The sequence below is a fragment of the Bos mutus genome, chromosome 28 (assembly GCF_027580195.1).
Source record: "Bos mutus isolate GX-2022 chromosome 28, NWIPB_WYAK_1.1, whole genome shotgun sequence".
Lineage (NCBI taxonomy): Eukaryota > Metazoa > Chordata > Mammalia > Artiodactyla > Bovidae > Bos > Bos mutus.
In genome coordinates this window covers 39,397,062-39,417,374 of record NC_091644.1, presented here as the reverse complement: position 1 = coordinate 39,417,374, position 20,313 = coordinate 39,397,062, and the positions used below count along the sequence as shown (strand labels likewise).

Here is a 20,313-nt window from a genome sequence, read left to right as displayed (position 1 = left end):
CTAAGTCGCTTCAGTTGTGTCCGACTGTGCAACCCCATAGATGGCAGCCCACCAGCCTCCCCCGTCCCTGGGATTCTTCCCCAGGCAAGAACACTGGAGTGGGTTGCTGTTTCCTTCTCCAATGCATGAAAGTGAAAAGTGAAAGTGAAGTCGCTCAGACGTTCCGGACTCTTAGTGACCCCATGGTCCGCAGTCCACCAGGCTCCTCCATCCATGGGATTTTCCAGGCAAGAGTACAGGAGTGTGATGCCATTGCCTTCTCCATACAAATAAGAGCCATGGATTAAGCCATTCTGCCCCCCTACCCCCACCCCCAAAACAAAGCAGAAACACCCCAGAATTGCCAGATGGAGCCTGTGTGAGCCCCTGGTGAGCTGAGGTCCAGCCTGGCCTGTCTTGGCCGTGGGGAGGCTCCGGGAGGCCTGCAGTGACCTTGGTCCTGTCCCCTGTCCCGGCGGCAGGAGCTGCGCTCCCGGGAGGAGGAGCTGACGCGGGCCGCCCTGCAGCAAAAGTCGCAGGAGGAGCTGCTCCGGAGGCGGGAGCAGCAGCTGGCCGCGCGGGAGATCGACGTGCTGGAGCGAGAGCTCAACATCCTCATCTTCCAGCTGAATCAGGAGAAGCCCAACGTCAAGAAGAGGAAGGGCAAGTTTAAGAGGAGCCGCCTGAAGCTCAGAGACGGCCATCGCATCAGTTTACCTTCAGGTACGGTCCCTCCCCGATGTCCCCTCAGACTTGAGTGGTCGTCCCTCCTGTCTGCTTCTTTGTTTCATCAGTTGAGGGAGTGAGATTTTATGACTGAGCATCTTCACCTCTTGCTTCAGTTCGTGGTCATAACGTAACGACCTAGTGAGCTTTCACGTGTGGAGCAGACTGGAAGGGAGCATATTGCAGGAGACCAGAAGCAGTGTATCTGACTGCGGGCATCCTCTCCTGTTAATGACGTTTTTGTTTACTCCTTTGGAAATGAAAGTGGAATTTCTCTTTAGCTGATTGCATTGAACCAGCACTACACAACATGGTGAAAATCCAGAACAAACACATCTTACTCAAAATACTTAATCAAGAAAACAAAAGCAATGAAATGATTTCTTTGACCCCCACTGGTGGCAAATTTCTGTCTGTAATCCTAATAGCAAGAAAAGTGGAGTACACTGAAAGATATAAACTCAAAGTAAATTAGCAGCAAAGAGCTGATTATTTATCTATGTATTTAGCATGATACAACAGTTTAGGATTTTGGGGGTTTTTTGGGGGGGGGATAAGTCAAATGGAACATTTAACTTAAACTTCATACTTAATTTTTAACTAAATCAAAGTTTGAAACTAAGAAACAGAGGTATATTTTAAGATTGTAATTTAAGTGAACTTTTCATTAGTCATCACAATTGTTAGGCTACAGTTACCTTTTAAAATCTGAACATCAATTTCTTGGTTCCACAAGGAGCTGGCTGTTATCTGGGGCACTGAGGCTGCTGTTCGCACCCTTAGCAAAGTATATTCAGTGCCTCGATGACTGCCCACCTTCATCTAAGGGTTCAAAATCGTTGAGGTATAAAAGTGAAAATTAAAGTTGGTCAGTCGTGTCCAACTCTTTGCAACCCCATGGACTGTATGCCATGGAATTCTCCAGGCCAGAATACTGGAGTAGGTAGCCATTCCTTTCTCCAGGGGATCTTCCCAACTCAGGGATCAAACCCAAGTCTCCCACACTGTAGGCAGATTCTTTACCAGCTGAGCCATGAGGGAAGTAAACCAGTAATTCTAGGCAACTTTTAAAAAATATTTTAAATCATTGTGATATAAATGGATTACTAAGAACTGACTCATTGGAAAAGACCCTGATGCTGGGAAAGATTGAAGGTGGGAGGCAAAGGGGACAACAGAGGATGAGATGGTTGGATGGCATCACCGACTCGATGGACATGAGTTTGAGAAAGCTCCGGGAGTTGGTGATGGACAGGCGAGCCTGGTGTGCTGCAGTTCATGGGGTCACAGAGTCGGACACGACTGAGTGTCCGAACTGAGATGGATTACTACATGTTGGGAGAAACTAAACACAGTAAAAAACAGCAAACATATGTCAGTTCATAAAGTTAAGTTCTTTGGTGTTATGTGTTGTACTTTGTTTAAGGTAATATCAATTGTCCCTCTGCGTTTTGCAGCAGTTTTCTCAGCGGGAAGGATGATGACAGAGCAAGAGCCGGCTGCACCTGGAGGGTTGTTGTTTGTTGCTTCGTCAAGTCCAACTCTTTAGCCACCCTGTGGACTGTAGCCCTCCAGGCTCCTCTGTCCGTGGGATTTCCCAGGCAAGGATACTGGAGTGAGCTGCCATTTCCTTCTCCTGGTCAGGGGATCTTCCTGACCCAGGGGTCGAACCTGAGTCTCATATGTCTTCTGCTTGACAGGTGGATTCTTTACTATCGAGCCACCTAGGCAGCCCAGCCTATAGAGAACACGCAGTCAATGTGTATATATCTGTATGTATCTGTCTCTCTATGTGTGTTACATCTTAGAGTGCTCTTTACAGATTCCAGTGTTTTCCTGAGATGTTTGGTAATAGTGTGGAAATTTGATTTAAATAACAGTAACAGGAAGTTTGTTTTATATAAAATATGTATACATTGTCTTGTAAAGATACTTACTACAAAATCCTTGCAGCTTGCCACGTACTGTGACTTCTTTGGTTACAGAAGAAGTCCTTAATTGATCAGAAAATTGCTGCTGTGGGGTAGTCAGAAGTACACAGTATATACATCATTGATTAAGTGGTTTGATGAGGGGAGAACTGGCTATGTGGTCCTCATTCATTTTACCTTTGACCTCTCTGGGAACAAAAAAAAGGTGCTTTTCCAGGTTCTCTTCTAATGTTTGCTTTTAGCCAAAGTGTAACTTGAAAGACAACTCACTGGACTGTCTGATATGTCAGACATACTTTAAAATAGTCTATTTTCTTTAAGGTAAGGCTTCTTTCTGCTTTTGATATAGACAATAGACAAATTCAGAGAGGCATTCAGTGTGAGTTTTCTTCTCTAGTCCTGAGCTATATCAGTGTTCTTCTATCTGTGTTGTGACCATATTACCATAATTAATATTCGTAGATTCCCTGGGGAAACTTTGGAGAGGGGAGCTAATTAGAAACTGATGGAAAAGAAGCTTGGGAGAAACAATAAAATCATTCCAGTGATTCTTTAATCTTCATGAGAGAGTGATTAAACAAAGTATCACAGGATTCCTGGGGTTCTTCTTCTCAAATTTTACCTGGCTGGTACCTTGCATTTATTCAGCACAAAGTGAATATATTTGAATATTTTTGCTGGGTTTGTATTATTCCTGGATAGTACTAGTTCCCTTTTCTCCTTCTGAGAATAGAGCGATCATTTTAGCCACATATTTTTTTCTTTTTACCTTGTGCCACTTAATAAAAAATTCTAGTTAAAACATAACCTCAAAATCTATTGCTATAATCTTAATCCATTTTAAAGGCATGAAATGCAGTGTCTGTAATTTAGGGTGGTAGTTACCTCCTCTGCCCACAAGATGGTGCTACATCGCTGTGACACTGGTACCTCTATGGAAACTCAGAATCCCCCAACTCTACAAGCCACCTCACCAACACACACACACACACACACACACACACAGTTTACTTACACAACATCCCAAAGTAGGACACACGTCTAAAGATCCACAGAAAAGAATTAGAACTATAAAAACAATTATTTTTCTCCTTCAGTAGTTTCACACGGTGGAGAAAGCAATTATTTGTACCTTACATTCAAGAGAGTTAGTGGATTCCAATATTGTGATCTGTTAGAAAATTCTTCAAGTTACCAGATTTTAGTACTATTTCATGGTACATTATTAAGGAAGAAACAGCTGGTAGATGACAGATTGGAAGGTGGTGTTACTTATTTTTCCAGCTACAAACTACTTAAATCCCTTTTGCAGGAATTTTTCCATGTCTATCTAGCTTAAAGAATTTCTTAGAAATGTATCTGAGACTCCTACAAACTGGTTCTTAATATGTATGCTGGCATTTAGATCTTTAATCCATTTTGAGTTTATTTTTGTGTACGGTGTTAGGAAGAGTTCTAACTTCATTCTTTTACGACAGCTATATGTAAAAACTGGACAGCTATGTCTGTTTTTCCCAGCAGCATTTATTGAAGAGACTGTCTTTTCTCCAGTGTATATTCTTGCCTCTTTTGTCAAAGATAAGGTACCCACAGGTGCGTGGGTTTATCTCTGGGCTTTCTGTCTTGTTCCATTGGTCTATATTTCTGGTTTTGTTCCAGTAAAACTCACTAATAGTAAATAACAGTTGAAAATAAGAAAATTTTAAAAGACTTCATCTCTTTTTTTTTTTTTTAAAGAGATGGTCTAGATAAGATAAGTGATCCAGAGAGCTCTGGTCTCAAGGCATGGGGAGCAAAAATCAGGTTCTCCTAGTAGGAGTTATTCCCTTAGGGTAAGAATTCTAAGAGATATTTTTTCCTTCAAGCTTTCTGTACCATTTGGGAATTAAACTGGTTGGGGGTCAGTTAACCTTCAACTAGCATTGTGTACTCAACTGGTGCAGTTGAAGGTTCATAATATTCATAGATACCCCCTTTTCTTTTCTTTTCAATTGTTTTGAAAAATTGGTCAGCCATTGTAACAAGGGCATTGTGTGTGAGCAACTTTCACACACATACACACACACACAGATCAACCTAGATTGTCTTTTTGACTAGAGTAGCCAAATCCTCACCTAAGCCTTCTAAAAAAGTGGAGTTAAGCAAAGAATCATTTTGGTGGTTAGGGAACGATTCAGATGATGAGCCAGAATATTGCTTAAAAGTTCTTTCAAAATATTGTTATTAAATTTGAATAATTATCTAATCATTGTAATTTTTTCCTTCATAATCACTAATGGCAGCTTTTCATTTTATGGCTATTTATAGCTAGGATGATTTATTGCAGGAAAACTCAAATGTAATTATTCCTGTTGACAATCCTGCATAGCTACCTAGTAAGGAAAATGAGTGCTTATACAATGAGGCAGTATAATCTAAGAGTTGGTAAACTAAATTGTGTGCAGTCTTGGAACTTATATAGAGATAAAGAATGGTTGTGGCAGATACATTTATACTCTGACCACTTTATATCACTGCTGTATTATGTTTGTTTTGAACCCAAGTTGTGTTTTTAGAACATATAAAATAGATCAGAGAGGTTTTGAAACTTTCGGGAGTTGATATGTCTCTAAAGCCATGGTATTCTAACTTCAACCACTTGCAAGAGCCAGAGGCCTGCCACACTCACCTGCCTGGCGTGCATGAATGTGAGCAAGTGTGTGTACGCGCCTAGGGAGAGAAGGCAGAAGCCCCAAAAGGACTTTTCAACGAATACTGCAACTTTTAGTGTAAAATGAGGATTCCCACTGAGCCGTGTCAGTGTCCTTCATGAAACATAAATATTGCCAGTGAAAATATACAGGTTTAATCAAAAGCCTGTGGACCGCATGATAATCTGCCATGAGCAGATACCTTGAGAACAGGTCTAGCAAGCAGTCCAGAAAAACACTGGACATCAGCCAGGACCCCTTCACAGTTCAGCCTGAGTGTTCCTCAATCTGTAACTGGGACAGAATCAACCTTTCTCGGTTTCATAGGAACAGGATGTTTATCATAAAGAATGTTTTGTTTATGTTTAAAGCACAGAGTGCCCTTTTTTTCCCCCTGAGTACAAGTGTTTGGTTTTTTTCAGAAGACCAGAAGCACTCTGAATCTTAGATCCAGTCTTGTGCCTTTGCAACTACCCGTGGCCTTAAAGCCTTCTGTGGTGGCTGCCTGACCTGTGCCTGTCGGCTCTTCTCCCATCACCCGTTCTTCATGGTTTGCCATTCAGATGCTGTGGCCTGGTTCTGTTACTCTAGTTCTGAGGCCTGCGAGAGCATGCATGCCTTCTACTCTGGGCTGCAGGCTCCTCTCGCTGTAAAAACTTCCATGTGCTTGTTTGTGCTCAGCTGTGTCTGACTCTTTGTGACCCCATGAACTGTAGCCCACCAGGCTCCTCTGTCCATGGGATTTTCCAGGCAAGAATACTGGAGTGGGTTGCCATTTCCTACTCCAGGGGATCTTCCTGACCCAGGGGTCAAACCCACATTTACTGCAGCTCCTGCATTGCAGCTGGATTCTTTACCACTGAGCCACCAGGCTAGCTGAACCTTTATAAAGCTCTTCGGTCTAAATTGTTTTATCTCTTTGGGTGAGAATATTTCTTTCTTTTCCTACTTATTTCCCTTCCCTGTAGTTCAGTTAGACATCTGTTCTGATGAACTGTTTTCTTGCATCAATTCTTTCCCTTTCTTAAGCTGCTTTGCCTGGTCAGATCATTCTTTCTTAGATGGTAGGGGGACAGAGCTCCCATCTGGCACTTCACTTCCATCTGCGTTGTCTTCAAAACATGATCTCTGCCCTCATGAATACTGTAATCTCAAACAGAGAAAACATTTATTCAGCAAAGATTCGCTCAGCATCCTTCCTATGCGTGGCCCTGTGCCCATTTGGGGGAGATGTTGCAGTGATGGCAACTGACAACCCTCCCAGTAGAGAACTGACACTGTATTGGAGGGGGTGAGTCTTAAGCTAATAATTAAACAAATGTTCTTTTGTTTTGGCTGTAATTATTAACTACTGTGAAGGAAAAGTCATGTGACAGTGATTAGTAGAGTGATGTCTCCTGGTCTAAGGCACTCACAAATAGCTTCCCCAAGATAAAAAAGTTAAATTGAGACTCAAAGTAGGAATTTGCCAAATATGTGGTCTGGCATGCATGCTCAGTCATGTCGGACTTTTTGCAACCCCATGGACTATAGCACATCCGACTCCTCTCTCTGTGGGATTTCCCAGGCAAGAATACTGGAGTGGGTTGCCATTTTCTACTCCAGGGGATCTTCCTAACCCAACCAGGGATTAAACCTACATCCCCTGCATTGGTAGGCAGATTCTTTACCACTGAGCCACCTTGGAAGCCCCACCAATGAAGGGAAGCCAAAGAACAGGCAGGAAGCACATGGGAAGAAGTTTGGTTTCTTTCAGGAATTGAAAAAAGACATTATGACTTGACTCTACCTCCAAATTCAGCCTTGCACCTCTTTCCTGTAGCCCACAAACTAAGAACGATTTATACACTTTAAATACTAGAAAAGCAGACTTTCTGACCCATAAATCTTGCAGGAAAGGTAAACTGCAGCGTCCACAGCAGCGTTGCACTGGAACACACGCCTTTAGTTTTTGTTGGAATGCTTTCCCGCTCCGTCAGCAGACCATGTGGCTCATAGAAGCTGCAATATTTGCCGTGTGGCACTTCTTAGGAAAAGCCTGCTGTCCCTTGTCTAGATCATGGCGAGTGATGAGAGAACAGGGGTGGCACAGACAACCCAGATCAGATTTGCAGGGAATTAGAGGGGATGTTATGATTTCGATCTATAATTTTAAGAATGATGAGAACCCTTCAAAGGACTTGAAGCAGGGAATGACAAGCACGCACCTGGAGACTTCCCTGGTGGTCCAGTGGTTAGGAATCTGCCTTCCAGTGCAGGGGATGCGGCTTCAGTCCCTGGTTGGGGAGCTAAGATCCCACATGCCTCAGAGCATCTAAGCCTTTGTGCCACAACTACCGCGTCCATGCTGCAGCAGAGACCCGCACAGCCATAGATAAATAAATACGCAAGCAAGCCTCTGGCTGTTGTGAGGTAGATCGGAGGGGTCAAGTGGAGTTGCTGGGAGACAGACCAAAGGATTGTAGCAGCCTCAGCGTGAAATGATGGTGGTGGTGGAGATGGAGAGAACAAGAAGTGTCATTAATGTGTGTTGAGTATTTTTTATGGTTACATGCTTAGTCATTCAGTCACATCCAGCTCTTTTGCAGCCCTATGCACTGTAGCCCACCAGGCCCCTCTGTCCGTGGGATTTCCCAGGAGAGAATACTGGAGTGAGTTGCCAGTTTGCTCTTCCAGAGATGGACCCCGAGTCTCCTGCATTGGCAGAAGGATTCTTTACCACTGAGCCACCTGGGAAGCCCAAGTACTTTCTGTACTTCTTTGTATTTAAGTTTCCCTAACTGTCCTGTGGACTAGGAATCATTCTTTTTTCCATTTTTGTCAATGAAGATGCTGTGACTTACAGAGATGAAGTTACTTTCCCCAAATTCATGTGGCTGGTAAGTGGTAAGTTGGGCTTCACATGTGGAATTTGCTGACTCCAGAACCTGGAATAGAAATTTCTCAACAAAAGATCTGAGAAGAATACAGAACAGAATTTACAAGATATTTTGTGTTTGATTGGATGTGGAAGGTCAGGGAGAACACAATATCAAGGACAGCTTCAGCTTTCTAATGTGAGTAATTGGATAACTGTCTTGCCTACCAAATTCGAACTCCTCATTCAATACCATGTGGTTCTGTAAAGTATAATTATTTTATACAGTAAGGTAAATTATAGCTTTCTTGCAAATGTAAAATGAACATGTCAAAGATTTTAATAATTAATATTGATTAATTAATATTAATGGGGAACCCATGTAAACTGGTTCACATGGGAATTTGAGGAGCTTAGTATTTATGGTCAATTTAATAAAGAAATCTTAGCATTCGATTGCTAGGCTAAATACAGACTTGGTTAATGCCCATTATGGCAATAAATAATAACCTTTGGGATTTTCTTTCACACCAGGCAAAAATTATTTGCATCATCACCAGACAAAATCTACAAGTTAACCTTTGTCTCTACTGAGTTGTAAAAATAGTCCATTAATAGAAAATTAGTCAGCGGCTAAGCTCGACACCACGATGAAAGAATACCCAGTCATTTCTTTTTCCTGCTTCTAAGTTTTCAGTACTTTTTCTGACAAAGTTTTCTTTCCTCTGGTAACATTACTTTTCTTTCATATGTTCCCATAGTTCTTGGCATTTCGTCTGGCATGACAGCTACCCTGTATCTAACTGTCTCACAGTTAGATAATAGTAACCATCATTTGTAGGTACCTTAGCCACAAAACACTTTTAACTTTAGGCTGGGGGAGTTTCACTTGACCCTGACTGGGTCTGAAGATGAAACTGACAAAGCCAAATCAATAGGGGAAAAGCATAAAAATGTGTTTAATACAAGTTTCTGTGACATGGGAGCCTGCATAAGGAAATGAATACCCAAAAAAACCCAGACCTGACTATTTCCATGCTAGGGTGATGAAGAGTGAACTGTCTTGTAGAAACGTAACAGGTTAAGGAGTAAATGTGGCTTCCTTGATGGCTCAGTGGTAAAGAATCTGCCTGGAGTTTGATCCCTGGGTCAGGAGGATCCCGTGGAGGAAGAAATGGCAACCCACTCCAGTGTTCTTGCCTGGGGAATCCCACGGGCAGAGGAGCCTGGTGGGCTACAGTCCATGGGGTCACGAAGAGCTGGACATGACTGAGGGACTAAACAACAACAAAAAGGAGTAAACGTCGGGGTAGCATGTTCTGAACCCCGCATAGCGTACGTTTTCTGTCTTAATCACCATGGCAACCCCGTGGTGGTGTCTGCTGTACTAGCCAAAAGCCTCAGAAACTGACTCCAAGAGGCTCCTTGCTGGTTTAGGGTCCACAGTTAGTAACAGAACCAGGACTTGCTTAACCCAGGGTGTCTCCTCTTTCAGTTTCATTTCAACTGTGTCAGACTCAATGAAGGTAACTCTTTTTCCCAGAAGACTGTTGGGTTCTACAGATACTCAGTAATATTATTTCCTTGTGTGTCTCAGTGTGCTGCCTAATGTATCAAGATTCTGCGTCATTATTTATGGACTTGAATCCTGAATGAAAGAGAAGTAAGAAACCAGGAACAGACTCTGAGACATACCATATTCATACTGTCTGGCAATTTCTGCTTTTATTGCCAGGTACCAAAGACGGGGCTATGAAAATCACCTAAAACCATCAAATCTCAGTTCTCTTTTTTTCTCCCCATGTCCAACAGACTTCCAGCACAAAATAACCGTACAGGCCTCCCCCAACTTGGACAAACGAAGAAGTCTGAACAGCAGCAGCTCCAGCCCACCCAGCAGCCCCACAGTGATCCCCCGACTCCGAGCAATACAGTGTAAGCTTTCTCCCCCTTGGGGTCTTCTGGGTGGGTTTCTGTCACTAGTGAACTTGGATTCAACTTAAGCAGACATGTTTTTATAAGTGGTTTCTAAGCATGTGAATAGCACCAAATAGCATAACTATTTGGAAATCAAAATTTTCTTCTTAGTCTAATTTTCTTATTTTCACAATAAATGATTTTTAGACTCTGCACAATTGGTGATGTTACCAGGCCACAGAGTAGAAACTGAAATAAGATCTCGAGACTTACAAGATTTTGTGAAGCCTGTACCTGCAATGTTTGTATAACCTAATTACATCAGTAGCATACTTGTGGATATTTTGAAAACTGAACAGAATTTGAGGTTACTTCCAGTTGTTTTATAAAAAAGACAGTATTCTGCTTTTGGGGATTTAGCTCTTATTTGGTGTGTATTGACCAACCTAATGCACATGACCCCCCACGTTAGGATAATTCGACTTAGGTTTTTTGACTTTACAATGGTTTTAAAGTGACTCACATTCAGTGGAAACCATACTTTGAATTTTGATCTTTTCCTGGGGAGTGATGCGAGGCACCATCCTCTCTCAAGATGCTGGGTCCCGCTCAGCCCCGCCGTCATGAGGAGAAATAAGCCATATACTCACAGCTACTCGGGTTTTCACTTTCACTAGTGGATTCCATAAGCTACATGAGATATTTAACTTTATTATAAAATTGGCTTTGCATTACATGATTTTGCTCAACTGTAGACTAGTGTGCCTGTTCTAAGTGGGTTTCCCAGGTGGCTCAGATGGTAAAGAATCTGTCTGCCATGCAGGTGACACGGGTTCATTCCCTGGATCAGAAAGATCTCCTGGAAAAGGAAATGGCTTCCCACTCCAGTATTCTTGCCTGGGAAATCCCATGGACAGAAAAGCCTGGAGGGCTGCAGTCTGTGGGGTCACAAAAGAGTTGTATACAACTTGGCAGCTAAACAAACACAGTAACTCTTCTAAGCACGTTTTTTAAAATTAATTAACTTATTTTAATTGGAGGCTAATTACTTTACAATATTGTAGTGGTTTTTGCCGTACATTGACATGAATCAGCCACGGGGCTACATGAGCACATTTAAGGTGGGCTGGGCTAAGCCATGTTCAGTGAGTCAGGTGTATTAACTACATTTTCAACTTTCAGTGGTTTTGTGCGAGTTTCAGTTAGACCCAAAGTGTATATTTTTACCCCCTGTGTAGATATGTCATAATGTTTTCAGCTGTGTTTTTAGTGCCTCTGGTGTGTGACAGGATTGTTTTCTAAGTGTGTAGTAATAACAGCCACTCTCCCCATGATTCTCAAGCAGCGAGGGGCTGGGGGAGGAGGCAGTTGTGTGTCACACGTGTGTGTCAGCAACAGGTGGAGGTCAACCTCCCCACAAGGGGACGAAATAAGGCAAGATGTGGGAAAACTTGCACATGTTCAGGTTTTAAAAGGTAATTGTAGCCAAACAGTTGTGATGACTAATGAAATAGTGGCTGAATTACAGTTTCAAAATAGACCTTTGTTCCTTGGGTTCTAAACTCTGATTTGGTTAAAAAATTAAGTACGAAGTCAAATGTTCAATTTGCCTTTTTTTTTTCCTCCCAAGTAAAATGAAATCCTGACTATTGCATCATGTTAAATGCATAGATAAAGAAATAATCAGCCCTTCATGACTGCCTCAAATTTATCTTTTACTTTTCTGACTGTTATGATTAGAGACAGACGTTTGCCTTGAGTAGGGTGAAAAAAATAATTTCTTCATTGTTTTCATGTTTCTCAATCATCTATACACTTTGAGTAAGATAGTTTTACAACTGATTTGATTCATCCTAAAACTTAAAAAATTGTAATTGGTTAATGAGTGATGCTCTCTGTTTAGTGACCTCAGATGAAAGCAATAAAACTTGGGGCAGAAACACCGTCTGTCGACAAGAAGAATTTGAAGATATAAAAAGGAACTTCAAGAAAAAGGGTTGTACCTGGGGTCCAAATTCGATTCAAATGAAAGAAAGAACTGATGGCAGAGAAAGGTACACGTGTGATATCTGGTGGTGTTTGACTGTGCACTGTGGCACAGAGCAGTGCTTTTCTGTTTATTTATTTTTAGCAGAGCCTTTTACATGTTACATTGGCCAGACTTACCTTTTAAAAAGCAATTAGAGTAATACAAAGATACCTGAATATTAAGTTAATTTCTAGGATGGGCTGATCACACTAAATTAATTATTATTTTGGTTAAGCAGTTTAAAAATTTTTTACATCTCATGTTAAGGTTTTATTTGCACTTTGTTAGCTCTTTAAAACACAGAATGTGTTCTCCACACATTCTCCAAATGTGTTCTCTTTACTACCTAAAAATCTTGTTAGTGTGCATTTACTAAAAGCTAGTTTGTGTTTCATGTGGTTCTATCATATCAAAATAAACGTTTTTCTCTTGTAGAATAAGACCTCTCTCAGATGGCAACAGTCCTTGGTCAACCATAGTAATAAAAAATCAGAAAACCACGCCATTGGCTTCATTATTTGTGGACCAGCCAGGTAAATGGGTTTCAGGAAATAGACGTAGCATGTGAGTGCTCCGGAAGTGATGTCAGAAAGGTTAGCCGCGTCAGAGTAGCAGTGGGGCTACACTGAGCTCAAAACTTATCTTCTGTCCTGGCAGTGTTTGTGGCGGAAAGTAATCATTAGGCTCCACATTGTTTATTAGGAATTTGTAACTCCGATTCTTTACCAGAAAAATAGGTATAATTTATTAGATAGATCCAAATTAATTTAGTATAGGAAACAGTAAATGTGAAAGTGTAGGCACCCTGACATTCTGCTGAGGTTGTATTCCCACCCCACGACATGATAAAATATTGTCAAGCTAGTTAGCTGTGGAAAGCTACTGCTGGAGAGTGTTGCATTGGAATCTCTAATTTAAGTCATCATTGCTTTCGGTATTCAACATTCCCGTTCAGTGTTCAGATATTAAAAGATTGAAAAGATACAGTAGTTGTTAACCCTCAATGATGGCTATCACCAGAGAAGACAAAATTGGTCTTTACCCTCAATAACTTAAGACAGCTCTTTGATACTGTGATCAAAGGAAAGGTGCTTTAGCTAAACGTGGTATAAACGCCTTGGATTCATTATCAGTGCTGTGTTCAGTTTTGCACGCACCTGATCACTCACTGTTCATGTTTAGTTTTCTTCTTCTGTGTTATCACAAGCACGTGGTTTCAACCTAAATATCTCCATAAATACATTCAGGTAAACAGAGGCAGGTCCCCTCTGAATCCTGGATAAGCACTTTCTGACACCAGATTCGTCACTGTGCTGACTTGCTCTTGCCTATAAAGGCAGGAGGTTCTCTCTTTATATACTGCAGTGCATCATCAAATGTCATTTGAGGGGTCATGAAGGGCAATCAATAGTCACAAAACTGTTATTTCTACAGTACACGTTTCATTATTTGTGACTGGATAGTCCTCCTTTCTTTTTTAATGTTTTTATTCTTTCTTAGAATATTTTGATCCTATTCATAACTCCTCCACAGGTCACTTGGAGGAAATAAAAGGATTTATGTGGCTGACCCAGCTGGGTCTCCATGATGTTAACCCTGTATCCACTGGAAGGGTCAGTGAGCAAAGGGTTCACACCGTCTGTCCGGCCTGAAGCCCCCTCCCCGCTCCCATCTGTGTGGCCGGGTGCTTCTGTGAGTCTATGTCTCAGCTCAAGCATTTCCGGAAATCCTTCCCTGACCACCTCAGCCGAAGTGGTGTCTCACCCCAGCCCTCTACCTCAGTACCCGTTTTTATTTATTTATCACTGGTTTTTTTTTTTTTTTTTTTCTTTTCATGAGGCAGATTTTTCTTTTATTCTTCAAGAAAGAAAAGCATGCAAAAGCACACAAAGGAAACGCAGAAAAATATGGTAAAAGTGCCACAAACCAGAAATTCAAGCCGCCTTTTTTTTTTTTTTTTTTTTTTTTGCTCCACCATTTTCCCCATAACATTTTTTTTAATTGATTTTCAATTGGAGGACAATTGCTTTACAATATTGTGTTGGCTTCTACCATATATCAACATGAATCTGTCAGAGCTATACCTATGTCCCCTCCCTCTTGAACCTCTCCCCCTATTCATCACTCTTATCTAAAATTCTGATTTGTCTACATGGAACCCATAATGTATGTGTTCTTCATCACCCGCAAATTAGAATGTCAGCTCAAAGCCAGAAAGTTTATCTGTCGTGTTCACCACTCTCCTCCCAGTGCCTGGTGCCTGGCAAGCATTCAACGTCTCCCGAATGCCCGAGTGACTCCCAAAAGGACAGTGTGATCTTACGCAGATATTGATCATGTTTACCTTGGTTTCAGGGCTTGCAAATGCCCCTGCTTGCCGGTCCCTCTGCAGGGAGCCTGAGTCCTAGCACCCTGGATGCCCCTTCTGCAGGGTCCTCCTGGACGAACCATTTGCTAAACTGAAAAGGGCTCCATGTGTCATGATGTAGAATATGTATTTACTAGATTTCAGCTTTGTTTTACAGTGTATTTTTCATGGTTTTTGCTGTAAAATGGTCCTAGCGTGTGTGTGTTTATCCTTCTATGTAGGTGCTTGTGAAGAGCCAAAACTTGCCCCTGATGGATTGGAACACAGAAAACCAAAGCAGATAAAATCACCAACTCAGGCCTACATCGATCTACCTCTTTGGAAAGATGGCCAGAGAGAGAACCCGGTGGAACCTGAAAGCCGGGAGGAGGGAACCCCAGTGAGCCCTGCTGCTGACACTCCTCAGGGGACCCCTCCAAACAGTCTGAGCAGATCCCCCCAGAGAAAGAAAACGGAGTCTGCTCTGTACGGCTGTACCATGCTGCTGGCATCGGTGGCTCTGGGCTTGGACATAAGAGAGCTCACGAAAGCACAGGCTCCCGAAGACCCGTTGCCCAAGGAAGACAGGAAGAAACGAGAGGGCATCTTCCAGCGGGCACCTAAGTCTCGCCGCAGTGCCAGCCCTGCCGCAAGGCTGCTGGCTGTGGGCGAGGGAGCCAGCAGCACCCCCTCACCCCCACCGTCCACCATTGCAAACCTCCTGTCCGTGCCTTCCCTCTCCACCAAGTGCCTGCTGCAGACCGACGGTGAAGACTCCTTCGAGAGCAGCACACACATCTCTTGTGCCCCTCGGGTGCCCACTCCAGATCCTTGCCCTGCGTTTGGAGGGAGGGGCCAGAAGTCAACCCCCATGCCAGGACTGGAGACCAGCCGTGATGGGTGGAGAAACCCGCCTCCTTCCTTCATGGAGCTGACACGTGGGGGCGTTTCTTACGCTGCTGCTTCCAAAGAGAGAGCAGCAAGTCACCGAAGGACCATGTCTGATGGAAGTGCTCCCCAGCCCCCAGGTAGGCTACATTCATGGGTGAAAGTACCAGACACCACTGTAGAGACTGGACTGTAAAACCGTGTGACTCTCTGATTCTCTTTTCCATAGGATTACATTTACAAATTTGTTTTCACTCTTTACATAAATCTTTGCATTTTACCCTTTCATTTGACTTTCATTTAATTTTACTCTTTCATTTGACCTTAACTATCATTTAGATTCTGGGGAAAATACAACTAAATTTCAGCAACTCAAATACTTAATAGCATATTAAAACAGAGCGAGCATGTGGAGAGTAACTGCTCCAAGCCCCTCATGTTTGGAAGACAATCATTTGACAAAGTCTGAACCAATAATTAATGGGAGAGCTGGTGCTAAAACTGGTTGTCCTACCTCCCCCGTGGCACCGTGTCTTCTGCATCACCTGACTTCACTGTCCAGTTATGTTGAGATTGAGTTTAGGGGGCATAAAAATCAAATGGACAGTAGATGCCATGTGGGGATTAACTATTATTTCTTTTGTATGTAAATGTGATTACAGTCACATCAGATACAGATCATGAGGATTAAATGAGATAATGTATATGAAAAATGCTTTTTAGATCATAAAATGTTATGCTAGGATTGGTGATAAAGTGTATTAAAACTGAGGCTGCTTTCATTTGCTCTATCTTTTCCTTTATCTCTTTAAGTGTGCTACAAGTAGGTGCATTTTTTCTAATATTATTTTTCATTGTCTTTAAATAAATTGGTTTATTGCTCTTTTATGATGCAATAAATATTAGTAATTTATAATTGCACATGGTGAAATCCCATCACGATAATCCCATAAGAACTTTTTTTCTTAATGTGAAGCCAATAATTATCTGCTAGAGTGGTAATAGGCCTTCCCTGGTGGCTCAGCAGTGAAGACTCCACCTGCCAATGTAAATGACATGGATTCAATCCCTGGATCAGGAAGAGCCCCTGGAGAAGGAAATGGCAACCCACTCCAGTATTCTTGCCTGGGAAATCCCATGGACGGAAGAGCTTGGCGGGCTACAGTCCATGGGGTCGCAAAGAGTCGGATGCGACTGAACAACAACAGGGTGGTAATAAGTCAGTTCTTCAGAACAAAAAAGGGAAGGTGTAACATGTAGAAACATAGCTGTGTCCTTATTTTCATTAATTTTTTCAAATTATCAGCTGAAAGTGAATTCAGTCATATTCACCATCATTTTATGCCTTAATTTTAGTCCAGTCTAATCCCATTCTGAAATCTCTCCTGCTTATTAAACAATTCTAATGATCATTGTTCTAAGCACCTGATGATGATTTAGCTCTTTACAGTTGTAGTTTCCACAGATTCAAACAATCTTTCCAACTTTGAGGTACTTTTTAATAAAAATAAACCATATATCCTAACAGCTTGTAAGGTGAGGTTTGTGTCCAGGTTCTTTTGTCAAAGCTTACTTTAAGGTGGTCACCTCAATGAAGTCACCCAGTTTATTTTGCCTTGATATGCATCGTTTTCAATGTCTCTGTCTAATCACACCCTCTCTTTGCCCGTTGGTGCAGCTCTCATCTCAGCCCCCGGAGCCTCTGAACTGCCCTCTGAGTGGGTTTGGGGGATGCCCCCCTCCCTGTCTGGACCTCACAGTGACCTGCCAAGTGAGGTCCCGCCTGAAAAACAAAGAGCTGTCCATATGGTGCCTCTGCCTCACCCTCCGCCCCTAAGAAGCCGAGGAGGTGCCCTGCAAGCCTTCCCGCCGAGAGCAGAGTCTCAGCCCTCACAGGCTGGCCCTGCAGTGGGTGGTCCAGGACCAGCCCACAGCTGTCCTCTCGGCCCCAAGAAGAGAACTCAGCCCCACATGCCTTCCTTACTGGACTCCGACGTGGAAGGCCAGAGCCGGGACCGCACGGTGCCTCTGTGCAGGATGAGGAGCAGAGCGAGCCGACCATCTCTGTATGAACTCGAGAAAGAATTTCTGTCTTAAGTGCCTTCTGTTGTTTAAGCATTTCTTTTTGTTTTTTTAAGGTGAACAAATGAAAACAAGGTGTCTACCTTTGAATCGTTTCATGCTGCTGTGTTTTCAAAGCTGTGGCCGTGTTACTGAAATAGTAATGGATGTCTAACTTCTCCAGAAAGGGAAGTCATTGCTGTTGGCTGACTGTATTGTTTGTCCACTGGATTCTTACCTAGCAACTTGAAATACCACACACACTATACAGCAAGAACTGTACAACAGAGTGAATCTGTGTTTAAGCACAACTTTAAATACTTTTTCTCCCCATTTATATTCTTTTCTGGTATTGTTGTCATTCAGTCGCGCAACCCCACACACAAAAATTTTAAGAGTGCCATTTCTGTTTCCTTCTTTCCTGTTGCCTTCCTTCATTTTCTATTTTCCTTTCTCTTCTTTTCTTCATTTCTCACTTTTCTTTTGTTACTTGTGCAACAAAAGCCAAGAATAATGTGATATTAGTGAGGAAAGTTGTCTGTTTTTAAAAATTTGATAACTAGAATAGATGCAGAGTCCTATTTAAGCTACTTAAGTTCAGCAGTGGGCTTATAATGCACAAGTATGTCCAAATCTCATCTAAAATATGCAATGTTTCTCTCTTTTGAGAAAATTTTACTGAATGTAGTTTATAAAAGTTATAATGAATGTAACTTCTAAAAATTTTATCCATTGGAACTCCAAAATAGATTTAAAACAGATCAATCATTAACATTTGACTTAGACCATATGGTATACAGCTCAGACCCACTAACCTGTGGGTTCTCCCTGTAAAAAAGGTCCCCCGTCATCAGTAGCCGTTGATTTGGTATCCAGAAGTGTAAAGCTTTTCTTTTGCCATGGAGTTTTTAAAAATTAATTGATACATGTGTCATGCATCATAAACATTGATGTCATTAAATTTTTATTTTCTCTATTTAAATGCATAATCATCCCAATAACCTCAAATACAGTCAGTGAGAAACACTGCAAAGTCAAGAAACAGCAGTGCTGTTAGAATGTAAGTATTTTCCAATAATAGTTATTTCACATTTCACTTAATTGTGGATAAGTGTTAGATATCTGCTGTGTGAGATAAGTTGCTGTTGTAGAAAGGAAAAATATAGTTTATTTTCAGATGTGGATTTATAAAATGAATCTTTGGATAACAGATCAGATTTTTAAATGATTTAAAATTATTTTATGAGTCACTTTTATGAATTATACAGATATGCTACAAATAGACTACTGAGTTATTAAGCTATGAAATGGCTATCCAGGAGCTTGGTAAACTTGTCTGGGTTCTTCTGTTAAATATATTATGCTTCTATCATTAGAATATGATTATGCAGATGACAGATAATAACTATCTTAAATTTTCCATACAGTGAAAAACTTTAATTGCAAATATTACTTGTTACTTCATTTAAAATTTTTCCTTGGTTAAGAGTTACTGAATAATTAAAAGGTCAGCAATTTAAATTAAATCAAGTGTGATAAAATATCTACCTATAGTAGATTTTTAAAAAGTAAAATTGTATTATTTAGCCATTTTGGAACGTCTTAGTCATCTAACAAGTATGCCCCAGCAAATAAAGAACAGGACATGAAAGGATTATGTTAATATAAGCGCATTTTGCCCTAAAGAAAACAGTCTTGTATTTAAGATTCTTGCAGCAAAATCTCAGGTACTTAATTACATTTTGTTGTGTTGTGGTCCATTCTGTGATTTGACTTCCCTTTGGGGTAGCTGTTGAATTATGTAACAGAGATTTGGTTTCTTCAAAATTGTATCACACTTGAAAATATGGTTGACTACTTCATACTCAGTCACTTGGGGGCATGTAACTTCCAGCTAAAAGTAAAGGAAATATGTGCCTACAATAATACATGAAACACAAAATATAGCAATTATGTTTTCAGTTTTGCTTCTACCAAAACACTGTGTACCTCTGTGTGTGGCGTGGTGTGTGAGGGTGGGAGAGTGATGGCTATCCATCTGTCTTGTTCCTCTACTCTGTTCCTGTTGGCTTTATTTTCGTCAGCTTTACATTATGAATTTAGAAATGAAGCTATATTAAAAAGACAATTATGATAAAAGGACTCAATCTCACATGTTACTGCAGATAGTTTTTGCTGAGATCCACTGTACATCTGTGATTTTCTATGTATATTAGTATACTTAGCAGAATCTGGTTATTTATTTTCATATAGACTTAATAGCTCACTGAAAGATAAATTAAACTGATTCTTATTAGTCAACAATTAAGGTGCTCCCACTGCAGAGATTTGAGGCCTGGGCCTGATATGCTGTATTATGAAGCTTTGTGACTGAAAAAGATGTTTACATATGTTGTCTATTTTTTTAATAAACTTTTTTTTATAGCTTGTCTATTTGCTCAGTAGCTTTGGTCTACTCCTGATGATTGTGACTAGTTTGTAATAGTTTATTTTTTATTCAATAAGGGAAAGTATGTTAATAAGATTATTAATAAGCCAGATATTAACCTGCTAAATTGATTAAATAGAAGGATCATGAAATGAGCCATGGGATTAAATATCTTTTTTAAAGTATGATGAAATGCTTTATTTCAAATGTTGTTTGGTTTACATGTGCATTAAAACATTGCTTTTAATTTCACTGTGAGAATTCTTCAGCTCTAGCTTTTCAGAAGGCACGTTTTGGCAGAGTGAATTACTATATGAAGTAAATATCAGTTAATGCTAGAGGGATGTGGTTAATGAGACATGTTCATTATTAGCATGTTTAAATCAGAAGAATTTCAAAAAACAACCTAACCGCTGGTGATTCTTGGTGAATAAAGACTTGGGTGAATTAGGAAAGAAGC

The 20,313-nt window shown here is 41.1% G+C and overlaps 1 protein-coding gene across 1 annotated transcript in view; it reads left to right on the top strand.

Annotated features, from left to right (window-relative positions):
- Positions 1-20,086, top strand: part of MAP3K21 (mitogen-activated protein kinase kinase kinase 21) — a 58,904-nt gene extending 38,818 nt beyond the window's left edge. The window contains 6 exon segments of the mRNA XM_070364949.1: positions 462-702; positions 9,996-10,118; positions 12,004-12,154; positions 12,565-12,662; positions 14,719-15,504; positions 17,043-20,086. Of these exon segments, the coding sequence (XP_070221050.1) occupies positions 462-702; positions 9,996-10,118; positions 12,004-12,154; positions 12,565-12,662; positions 14,719-15,504; positions 17,043-17,461 (1,818 nt within the window). The 3' untranslated portion in view covers positions 17,462-20,086.
- Positions 20,087-20,313: the final 227 nt, after the last annotated feature.